General features: G+C 38.9%; 1 protein-coding gene across 1 annotated transcript in view; it reads right to left on the bottom strand.

Annotated features, from left to right (window-relative positions):
* Nucleotides 1–9,836: 9,836 nt before the first annotated feature.
* Nucleotides 9,837–12,652, bottom strand: part of Ext1 (exostosin glycosyltransferase 1) — a 282,098-nt gene continuing 279,282 nt past the window's right edge. The window contains exon 11 of the mRNA XM_055626462.1: nucleotides 9,837–10,401. Coding sequence (XP_055482437.1) covers nucleotides 10,216–10,401 — 186 coding nt within the window. The 3' untranslated portion in view covers nucleotides 9,837–10,215. The remainder of the gene's footprint in view (nucleotides 10,402–12,652) is intronic.

The following is a 12,652-nucleotide window of genomic DNA, read 5'->3' as shown; positions in this document are numbered from 1 at the left end:
TTTTAAGCCCTATTACATTATGGTCAGAAAGGATACATGGAATTTATTTCAGTTTTTCTCAATCTGTTTTATGCCCCAAGATGTGATCTGTTTTAGAGGATCCATAGGCTGCAAAGTACAGTATATAATCTTTGGTGCAATATTCTATAGATATTTGTTAGATCTATTTGATTTGTTATGATACTCAAGTCTGATGTTTCTTCTACATGCATTTTTAATATGTCTTTGACTCTCATTTTAATATGTATTTCTTGTGAAGTGTTCCCCCAAATACACTACTTGCCTCCTGTGCTTCTTATAGTCTGGATAACTGCTACTGTGCACAGAATGTTAAAGCAAAGATAGCACTTGCTTCTTCACAGTGCTATCAGATGACTTAGGACTGATTTTACTGGCTTGCAAACACACACCACTTTTCTGGCATCAGGATGAAAGGCGGGGTTATGATTATTCAAGCCAGAGAACCTAGGGAGGAAAAATAGAAAGGTAATTTTTTTTGAAGATTTATTTATTTTGTATACAATGTTCTGCCTGTGTGTTCACCTGCTCACCAGAAGAGCACACCAGATCTCACTATAGATGGTTGTGAGCCACCATCTGGGTACTGGGAATTGAACTCAGGACCTCTGGAAGAGCAGCCAATGCTCTCAACCCCTGAGCCATCTCTCCAGACCCTAGAAAGGTCTTTTTAAAGAAAAACAGGATGCCATCAATTAAAAAAAGAGATGCTGACTGCCAAGAAGACTGATATTTAAAATGTTTCTATTAAAATTAATTGTTCCAGGTGTTTCTAGAACAAAGATGGGGGAAATATGAGAAGCAAAGCTCTATTTCTAATCTCCATTTCGACCAGAAGACCAAACACAAAGGATATGATACCCGAATTAATAACTTCCCATTGCTGTGACAATACACTGCATAAACCTCAGTTTATGGTCCCAGTGGGCTGAAGGCCATGATGGTAGCATGAAGGCATGGCAGCTGAGCTAGTAGAATACTCACATCTAGAACCACAAGTTGAGGCAGAGAGTACACCAGGGACGGAAGGATACTTTTGAAACTTCAAAGCTTGCCTCCTCTGACACACTTTCTGCAACAAGACCACTCAACTTAATCCTTCACAAACTAGAGTTCAGGCATTCAAAGACATGAGACTATCAGGATGGACTATTTTCATTCAAACTACCACAGTACTTAGAAAAACAAATTTCAGCATGCACTACAAATCTTATTATCTGGGGGATGGAGAGGTGGCTCATTGGTTAAGAGCACTGTCTGCTCTTCCAGAGGTCCTGAGTTCAATTCCCAGCAACCACATGGTAGCGCTCAACCATCTATAATGACATCTGGTGCCCTTTTCTGGTGTGAAGGCATACATGCAGATATCGTATACATAATAAATAAATAAATTTTAAAGTCTTAGTATCAGTCTGTTAGTCCTTATAGGAGAAGGATACATCACTGTTTTTTGGTTTGTTTTGTAATTATGAAGGTCCATTTTTCTTTCTCTTAATGTCAAAAGTTTCCAGTATGCATGTCAATATCTCTATGTTTTTATTAGTTCTTTGAGAATTTTATACAACATATTTTTCATATTCATTTCATTACCCCAATTACTTCCAGATCTTTCCCATCTCTCTCTCTCCCTCTCTGCCTCTCTCTTTCTCTCTCTCTTTTCCTCATTGTCCCCATGGGGTCAAGTTTATATTGGCCAACTACTCCTGGTCAGGGAGCACACTCTCTGTCTCAGCTTGTGAGTCTAGATGTGAGTATTCTACTGGCTCTGCTGCCATGCGTTCACTCTACTGTCATAGACTTCAGGCCTCTGGAACCATAAGCTGAGGTTTGTGTGGCCAATATCACATCACTAAAGAAAACTCACTTTCTCTCTCTTATCAGCAGTCAAATGTCAATAGCCTCTCAGCTGGGTGTGGGACTTTGTGTGAACCTGGCCTCCACTCTGCTGGGATTTTATCTAGTTTTAGTTTGTACAGGTTTTGTGAGTGCTGTCAAAATCACTTCGAGTTCATGGATGCATCTTTTGGGTTATATGTGGAAAATACTGTCTCTGTGAAGTCATTCACCACCCCTGGGTTCTTCGTTCTCTCTCTTTGGCATCTATCCCTGAGCCTTTATACACAACATACGCAGGGCAGAGAATTCTGAAGTCTCTGATTCGCTACACACTGACCAGTTGGGGTTTTCTGTGTTAATTGCAATCTACTGAAAAAAAGAAGCTTCTCTGATGAGGGTTGAACTATGCACTGTTCTATGAACATAATAAGTCACTAGTCATTATGATACTATGTCCACTTAGCAGAATAATAGTGATAGATTTCCCGATAGAGTCCACAGGTTCTTGGCTTCACTGACAGCATCAAGTGTTGATTGCATCTCATGGAGTGTTTCTTCAATAAAAAATTTAAAAAGTGGTTAGTTACCCCCACAGCATTCATGCCATCATTTTGCAAGTGGGTATATCTCGCCAGGCAGGTCGTTTTTAAAGCAGAGTTCACAGCTGGGTGAGACTGATGATTTCTTTTCCTTTGATAGTATGTACAGCACCTTCAGCACTATAAATCTAGCCCATAGGGATAAAGATTGCAGGTAAGTACCAGCTAGATTTGTTCATATTCTTTAACTTAAGCATATAATAAACCTGCATATTTTTAACAGTCAAACATAATTATTATATAATATTCTCTACATAGAGTTTTTACAAAGTTCAAACTATAGACACTGAGAAGTTGTGGCTCAGGATCATTGTTGGCCTTTTAACCTGACAGTTGACAACTGAGAGGCCAACCAAAAATAAATATTTTAATCTCATATATATGTATATTTATAATATATATGATATATTATAATATTATATATAATATATTTATATATAATATAATATATAATAATATTATATATATATTTCAAGCCTATTATATCTTTTTATTAGGCAAGTTTACTTTTTTCCCAGTATGTTTTGTTGAAATTCTCAGTGACTATGATGTAAAAACCTTTACATCATATGCATGAATTACCCTAAAAGAATGAACATAGATGAGAACAAAGATTTACCACAGCATTGATCTTGCTAATTAAACATCTTAGAAATATATACCACAAGTGGTCAGAAATTATAAAACTCCTGCATGTTTTATAAATTTTTAAGTTGGATTAAAACATGGCATGTATGGAATAACTGTATAATAGAATATTATGGAGGCATTCAAATTGTATTTTATTTATGAAAGTGTATTGTAAAATAACATATATATATGGATCTTTGGGGAATAGTTAGTCTCAAAGTTTCATTATTCCCAGCTTAACACTTTTTTGTTCAAACAGGACAGTCCATTCCTGTCTGATTCAAGACACATTTTGGCCAGTTTTACAAGCAGATTTGGCCAAGGAAATCAGGTTATTTATGTTCTGTTTGGAATAGAAATTCAAACTTGGCAAATAATTTACAGGTTGGCAAAAATTATATCTTCTTTCTTCACACAATTTAAGCCACCAGGAAAGGAAAACAATAAGAATTAACACCCAAGATTCATTTAAGTCCTGAGCTTCTTTAAACATATTCCACTGAGAATGAAAAACAGAGCCCTCCATGAAATTCAGCCAGAAAATAGAAGTGCAGCTTAGCATAATTTCTGCCGATGTAGGGCTCATTCAGTAATGCTATGATGAGTTCATGTGGATAGGCACTAAAACAGGATTCTAATGGAAAACCAGAGGTGCCCAGGACACTAGAAAGAACAGTTAATTTCATGAAATCCTAAACATTAAGATAAAATATTTTTTCCGTATCGGGTCAAGGAAAAGATTGTAAATATAAGCTCTTTTTGCAAAATACTAATAATTGCTAGTAATAGATGAGAATTACACATTGTTTATGCTATATTTAAATAACATATTTAAATAACTTTATGCTTTTCAGTTCATGTACTTCTTGTGAGAACTCTATGAGGTATACTGTCATACTAAAATGAAAAAAACAAAAACAAAACAAAACAAACAAACAAAAAAATAGCAAGGCTTAGAAAGTTGAGATGAGTTTAGTGAAGTTACAGACTGCAGAGAAAACAGTCAAGATTCTAATTTAGATAGGTGAGTACCAAAGAATGCTTCTAACCAGAGCACTTTGACAGCAGGTATGTATGAGGTTAAAAACTTAAGTCTTGAATCTGCTGGGCTGGGTGAGGTTCACTAGACCTCCTCTCTAGACAGATTTTCACTAGGCTCAGCTGGGTCTAGAAGAGCAGGCACATTGCTTCATTCTTTCTTGCAATACCTTGAGTCCTACAAACTAGAGAGATGGCTCAATGTCGGGGGAGGCCAGTGTAGAATGACTCAGGTGTCCACAAATAGCTTCCAGTCCTCACCCCAGTGGACTTGGTGGAACTGCTTGGGCCATGAAGCAGCACCATCTGTAATTTGTGATTTGCTTAAGGTATTTCTGCAGCAGTGACACTCACTGAAACATCTGTGAGGTGGGCTGGGACCTAATTTAAAAGCACTCATCCATCTAGCCTTCTCATTTGTCCTCCAACTGGGGGATGAGTCTATCATTAGTCATATTCTGGGGCCAGATTTTTCAAGTTTGGAACTCAAGAGTGGACACAGTCGTTTCTAAACAAGCACTGATGTGCCTTACACTTAACTTTTCCAACCACATCCTGACTTCACACAGTGCTTAATATGTGGTAGTTGCCCACATATTCATATCCATCCATCCATCCATCCATCCATCCATCCATCCATCCATCCGTCCGTCTGTCCATGCACATATACCTATTTTGTCACATGTTTACAGAAGGACAACTTGAAAAACATAACACACTTTGATTGATGTCATAAAAACAAAACAATATTTCCAAATGAAATTTGCCTTTTTCTCCATTGCAAATATGTGAAGTTGCTGACATACTACTGGGGTGAAAAGGAGGGTGAGAGTAAAGGAGAAAGGAGTGTGAGGAAAAGGTTTATTACCACCAACAAGCTTCACCACAGTAGCTCTGAATGGTAGCTGCAACACACCTGGAACCATTTAAAAATTCTTTTGAGAAATGCCAGTCTAATAAATGCTTTGCCAGCCAGTAATTCATGAGCTCCAGACAGTAGTTGAAAGTAAGGGGGTTAACGGCTACAGCTGTCGGACTCCAGATGCTCTGGGGCCCAGCCCTGCCACTTTGTCTCAGCATTCATATGGAGGAACGCTGTGAACTGGGCACATCACCACCATTCACTCTGGCCAACTTCCAACAGTACAGCTGCATCTGGCCTGGAAGATGGTTGTTACTGGGTGCTGGGCTGCAGCCAGGCTATGAGAGTTGGACTTCCACCCAGCATACTCAATCGAACCCTATCTGCCTGACTCCCCAAGAACCCTCATGTAAGATTTAAGGTTCTTTCTGGAACCAGAGTCTTACTCTACCCAACAGAAAAGATGGAATGAGAATCACACAGATGAAAAGTCATGTCATTTATTAATAATTTCTTTTTTTTTCTCTTCTATAAATCTGAAGGAAAAAGTCTTTGGTGACACTCTATAAAACAATCTATCTTGGATGGCAAAACCCAGACATAAAGTTACACAGGTCAGTGAAGTAAATCAAGATCTATGGCTTTGAAATTTCTTGCACTCTCTCACGCACTTTAGGACTCAATTGCACTAAATCATTAATACTCTGTAACAAATGGGGAAAACACTCCAGAGAAGACCTGTGTTGACACTACAAAAACATCAGCAACGTATTAGAAAACTGTCCCAAATGTACATTGTATACAAAATAAAATTCACTATTTTTTGTTACAATTTTGTCACCTAAAATAGTTCCAGTTTTCCATGTCTTTTTTTTTTTTTCTAACCCTCATCATATCCTATACATTTTCTTCTCAGCATAAATATACAAGTTCATTTTATGATAATCGGGTCATTTTCATGGCCCTAATTTTTAGGAATAATTACAACTAAAATGAGAGGAATATATTCCTGTAGAACAGAACGCTATTGCAGGAACCAAATGACCTTCGAGGCCTGAAAGGCAAATTATTACAAAAATAGTGTGACTGAAAGGATAGCTTGACTTGATTTTAAACAAGGGTGAGACTACCTTCCCAAGGCTGAGCTTGCTCATGCTTGCCTTTCCACCTGTTTTGCAGACTAGAGAGGCAAGATCAACTGGGTGATATATATATTTTATAGAGGGGGAAACAGAAGACTCACATATATATATATATCATCCTCTGATTTTTGGAAAGGGCAAAGAGGTAGATGGCTTCTACCTGGCAGAATTACTTTTCACTATCCAAAACCAGCAGATTTCCTATTTAAAGCTTCTGGATCTTATTACTGAATTGATGGGGTAAAACCTTTTTAGGAAGCTTGATCCCACTTTACCCCCTTTAAAAGAAACTGAGTCTAAGAATAATTTCATCTTCATAGGATGATTTAATATACTAAGTGAGATGAGTTTAATGCAGCTCAATATTTATGTTTATTCACTGATAATTTAATCCAAACCAACTTTGTTCCCATCAAATTTGAAAAAAAAAAAATGCAGGCAACAGCAAAAGGTCTTTCTTGGTAATGTCTATTCAACAAAGGTGGAAACATTTTAAAGGCCCTTGTCCATAGTTGTCAGGAACTAGGTAACTGAATTTAACAATTGTAGCCCTAATGCATTGCCTATACATTGATGATAGTAACTATTAGAAGTCAGAAACATTTTTGTCTCAGAGTTCGTGACAAGAGCTGATACCCTTAAAATTGGAGCTTTCAGCCAACCCTAGAAAAATATATTTCCAGGCAGAGGAAGCTTTTTCCTGTACTTGCATTCATAGTCTGGTCTTCTCCAACATGTGCCTCATTCAGCTTCTGCCTGATGGGGCTTTCTGCCTTCTCCCATCTTTCAAACAAATTTGATTAAAATTTCATTCGCTATTAAATAAAGCACCCTTTAAAAAAATAGTCTGTAGATCTGCTCACATCACTCATCTCACCCCTGATTAAATTAAAGTTCAGCAACCTTTATGAAAGGCCACTAGCATAATATTCCTTCAAGTCACCAGGAATTTGAGAACCACCAAAATAAAGGCTAACATAGCCTACTGTAATGAAAAACAAAAATCATTTTCAAAAAGGAAATTGAAGGATTCCACTGGGATCAATCCTTCTTTGAGCACCATTTGGAACAAGAAGTTAAACTGTAATGCACACTAGATTCCAGGTATGAGATTTTTCCTTTCTTCTGAGGCATCATATCTAAAAAATGTGCTGATATGCCTTGCTATGCCCACCTGACTATGCTATATTTTGTGACATGACTATAAGGATTATTGCATGGATTTTTCTCTATAGTCTCAACTTTGGGTCATTTTTGGCATTTTCAACAAAAGTGATATGTTTAATATATAATGTACAGGTAAAACCTTGATGGTTATATAAATCTTTTCATATAAATACAGCTTTTAAATTACTTATTTTTAAGGACACCTGTACCAACATAGGGCTGGAGAAAATGTGTGAAGATTGTAAGAGGCTGAGTCCTCTATGGAGTTCCTTCTTGCAAGTCATTAGATGGCTTGTAGTATATTCTCTTCCCTTGGCATCTTATCAACTCAACACGTTGCCCCACTTAGGGACCCCTGGTTATCATTAAAGCTGGCTGAGAGATAACTCCTGACATCCTACAGCAACGACTATGATTTGTCAACTTACTGCAATGCAATCTACAACTCTTTCCTAAGAGAATTAAAATTACATCTTGTTGTTGGGCCTCACTGATTTGCTTAGCATTGTTCAATTCCCAGCTGTATATTCCAAATGAAAAAAGAACATGCTAGCTGGCATCCCAGAGTGAATTACTCGAGAGAATGACAAAATGCAACCGCGGAGATTTAAAGGAGATGAGAAGTGTGTCAGTTCCTGTTCTCATTTGTAATTACTGCACACGTTACTTGTGGGGAATATGTGCCTGTGAGCTTTATGACAGGTAAACTTGGCAAGGCAGTTCCCTGAAACCACTCGTGGGACTGACTGGTACAATTAGGGACACTGCTTTGCAAGCCAAGGTGACAACTTAAGTTTTAAATTAGCTTGTGGCAGTTTAACATAATGTTATTATATTCATGTATGGAAAGGAGAATGATATGAGAAATACTACCATTCTGATAAATTTCCCATTTTAAATACAAATATGCAAATAGAATTAATTGTTCTCCCTTTAACATACTGAGAATTACAGTTAAAATTAATATGAAAACTGGGGCATTTTATTGATAGACACAAATGTAAACACTGTGGGCCTCAGAATTATCTTTGATATGTCACATCTACTTAAGGAATGTCCCTTGTTTGAAAGCAGGCTGAGGCTGGGTCCTACTGGTTGACAGAGATGTATATAGAGATGGTTATGGGTCACAGAGCTGCAGAGAAGCCGTTTTGAGTGGACTTCGTGGCCGAGACAACGCTCATAAGAGCATCAGTATATATGAGCTCTGGACCCTGCTCTGCTGCAGCTCATCTCTCAGGACCTCAGCACACCCGCATGCAGTCTTGTTTACAGTACCCCTTCCAGGATAAAAAGTAGCTTCCTTTCTCTTCCAGACGTCTACAAAAAAAGGATGAATTCGAGTCCACTGAATTTACATGATTTTGTCCTGACCTTGGCCAGACACACAGTTCTGATGAAGCTTTCTAAGACAACACTGGAAACGATTATATGAAATACATGAGTTCAGGGAGGAAAAAGAAACTAAAGTGCCCATGGATTATTCTGTAGTAGCTAATAGTCTTTCTATAGACTCACCCTCTTTTGGCTCTTTCAAGTAAAAGCAGACATTTAACATCAGAAGCCTCCATGTTTCATAATGGAGCAGAGGGATCTGCTCTGTGAACTCGTATATGGGTATATTCTTAATGCTTCAAAACTTAAGACATTGTAAGCTTAAGACAGTATTTTGTGGGGATGAAAGTATTGTTTTTAACAAGAAGCACAACTACGGTTCTCTACATTTCAAAACTAAAAGAAGTCTTCCCATTTGTTTCCGATTAATTTGTTTTCTTTTTTCTTTTTTTTTTTTTGGCCTAAAAAAAATGTTTAACCAAAATTAAAAAGAAAAATAAGAGTTCCATGGCAAGGCACACTCTTAATGAGTTACTTCACAGCCATCCTCTTGTTAAACGGTGTAGATTTACAAATGATCACTTCTTTCTCAACAGGGACACCTGTGCAACTTAAGTTTTTCACAAACATTAAACCTCTCGTCTTATAAATAATATGGATTCATCCCCCCCCCCCGGGACCCTAAAGCACAGGGTTTCTACAACAGATACATGGCTCGATGGTTGAATCTATGAGCCTGCCACTAGGAAGTACTGGATTTCAGTTGTGGGAGCACTAGTTCCATCCCTACCGTGCTGGCGGTTGTTTGGTTCCTTGTTCAACATTTCTTTAATCTACTTGAGTTTGCTTGGTACTAACACCCCCCACCCGCACCCATGTAAAAAGATTATCATACTCCTATTATCTCAGACATAAAGTTTTCAGTTAGAACTGCCTACCTGGAGTCAATACTTTCTCTCATGCAGCAATATTTTAGAGACCAAGGGGATCCAGACATTTGAACTGGAAAATAGTTTTGCATTGATAAAACTGGAATATGAACTTGTCTTAGTGTAGGCCCAGTTCTTTGCTGACACTACATCAAATAATTGGTTGTGTTTCCCATGGTGTCTGTGTCTGTCAGTCACTGCAGGAAATTCTGGGTGACCCATGGCAATGATGTCTGTAGGGAAGGGAGTAGCAGCTTGGAAATATTCACAACCAACACAATTTTGATTAAAGAAAGAACTCTGGTTTTTAATAGTTTTGATCATTAAAAAAGTTTAAACCTGCATAGCAATCATTTCAAAAATAATTATTTAATGTTCCATAATTAAACTGTACACAACCTAGTCATGGGACACAGAAGCCAGTGAGGTGAATGGAGCAGCCTGCTGCAGCTCCAGGAGCCAGGATTCCAGCCGAGTTCTCATTGGCCTTGGTTATTTTTTGTCACTGTGTTTCATCTAAGTTTTTTTTTATTTTTTATTTTTTTTGATACTTGGCACAGTCTGGCTCCACCGATGAGATGAGCGGATCTGCACTGGGAAGAGAGAGCAGCTGGACTCCAGTCCCATCTTGCTTCCCCTCCCCCACTCAGTGGGATTCCTCAAAGTCGTTCAATGTCTCTGTATTTCTTCCTCAGAATTGAGACTTGGTCTTTAAAGAGGACCGGGTCGAGCCTCATCTGAGAGTGGATCAGCGGCATGTAGCCAAACCAGCTGGCAAACGTATTCATGCAGCTCTGTCGCTGGGCAAAGTGGTCAGGGTCAGCCCAGCGGGAAGCCCGGGAAGTCTGGAGAGAAGGATACAAAGAAAACAGTGAGAGACAGCAGTGGGGAGCAAGCACCACAAGCCTGACCCAGTAAAGGCCAGCAGTAGAGTGGGGGGCCTGGCCCCCAAGCCTGTCCATCCACAGAGCTGGCGGAAGGCAAGGCTCAGACACACTGGCTTATCTTTGCCTCAACTTCACCAATGTCCAAAACGCACCTAATCCTCCAAAGCTTTCTGAGCCATGACAAACCTGAACCAATGGACTGTCAACTACTCTGGTCACTCAACAGGACATTGCATTTTGTATTTGGGACCAAATGCAATGACTCACAATGAGGTCTCTGCTTCAAAGACAGCTTTTTAAATCCTTCAGTGGACTTTCTTCAAACATAGATCTAGTTTTATGTGTATGTGTGAGCTATGCCTATGTGCGTATGTGTACGGGTGTCTGTGGAAGCCAGAAGAGGTCATGGGATGCCTTGGAGCTGGGACTACAGGACGTTCTAAGCTATCTGACAGGTACGATGGGAACTGACCTCCAGTCTCCTGCAAGAGAAGCAAAGCAAGCACTCTTAACTGCTGAGCCACCTCCCCAGCCTCTAGATCCCCTTTGTTAACACGCTCGATATGGAGACATGAACTGCCAGCGTCCCGCTGTGGATTCACACTTTATGCCTCTAACTTTCCCCCTTTATGAGGTTCCTATTGAATGGCTTGCTTAAAAAGACGCACGTATAACTGAAGAACAAAATGAAGCCTTTGCATTTCACTCATGGCTCCTGCTACACAGCACATAAAAACCAGTGTTCCCATACAGACTTCTCCACGGAGATGACTCCATGAGGTACAAACGGGACTCAGATCCAGTGACACCGTGTCCATGTCTACCAGACTGGCTGCACACTAAAATATTAAAATTCTGCTCTTAATCCAACAGTTGTCTTTTCAATGCCACTAAATTCCTAAAGATTATTGTTCTAAACATTAGATAGTCCCAGGAATGAGTGCTTACTCAGAAAAGAGAAAAAAAAAAAAAAAAAACAAAAAAAACCCGGCTACCATTCTTTTAGTTATGTTGCCCCTAAAGCTGGGTAAATATATTTCGGCCACATAAATGACTGGCACTGACTTGATGGCTTCTGGCAGAACTCAGTTCTATTTAAGAGCGTTTGATCACACTTCAGCGAATATATAGATAATACTAATTAGACTGGTGAGTTGTTTTGTTTTTTGCTTCTTTGTTTTTGTTGTTGCTTTTTTGCTGGGAAGAGAGGTCACAAGTTGCGGGCCATGGAAGGACTGAGAAGTGAGTGTGATGGGGTATATAATGTGAAATTCCCAAACAATCAATAAAAAGATTACATTAAAAATAAAAATAACAGTACGCTATAATTTGAAGAGAACAACTAAACGTGTTTTATTTTAGAAGCATGTTTTTGTGAACAAAGACGAGTTTTTCAACTACGGCATAATACACGCGCACACACACATACTCAATGTGTACACCATAACCACAGATAAATAAGCAACTGTTAACTACATGTGTGTTTGTGTGTTAGAAACATACTTTCATGAAAAGTGCATTTTAGAGTGAGAATCACTCAGAGTCACTTTAAAATCACAAGTGTCAACACGCTTGCAAATAACGTGATAAATACAAATGTCAAGTTAGCACTGAGCAGCAGAATAACAAAACACTACTTGTGAAGTGTTTTCATGAAGCACGTTTGAGCCTCACAGGAGCCAGATGGAGAAGCTCCCAAGTCACAGCAGGTTCAAGGAAGTTACAGCTATTCACTGAAGGCTGGCTAGAAAGAGACAGAAGGAGGGCTCTATTTCCTAGCATCTGCAGTGGGAGGAATCTTCCCAGGTCTTTTAATCCCAGAAAGGAAAAGAATTAAGATAGCTGCCTGAGTTCCTATCAGAGTTCTCAACGTGTGGGTCTCAAGTCCTTTGGGGTTGAATGACCCTTTCACAAGATTACCTAAGACCACTGGAAGACACAGATATTTATGCTATGATTCTTAACAGTAGCAAAACTTGTTATAAAGCAGCAACAAAAATAATTTTATGGTTGGGATCACCACATGAGGAACTATATTAAAGGGTCTCGGTACTAGGAAGATTGAGGACCCTGTTCTAAGACTGAGAGAAATTTGTGGGCATTTCTGATTGGTCCACTTACTCCAAAGGGCCAGACCCAAGCCCAGGCAAATACACACATATGCAAATAAAGAAAATGGTCAAACTTCAGCTCATTCTTGATTGATTCC

This window comes from Psammomys obesus, unplaced genomic scaffold (assembly GCF_907164565.1).
Source record: "Psammomys obesus unplaced genomic scaffold, mPsaObe1.curated_primary_1811, whole genome shotgun sequence".
NCBI classification, from domain to species: Eukaryota; Metazoa; Chordata; class Mammalia; order Rodentia; family Muridae; genus Psammomys; species Psammomys obesus.
Note: the sequence above shows the minus strand (reverse complement) of the source record. Positions and strands in the feature narration are given on the sequence as shown.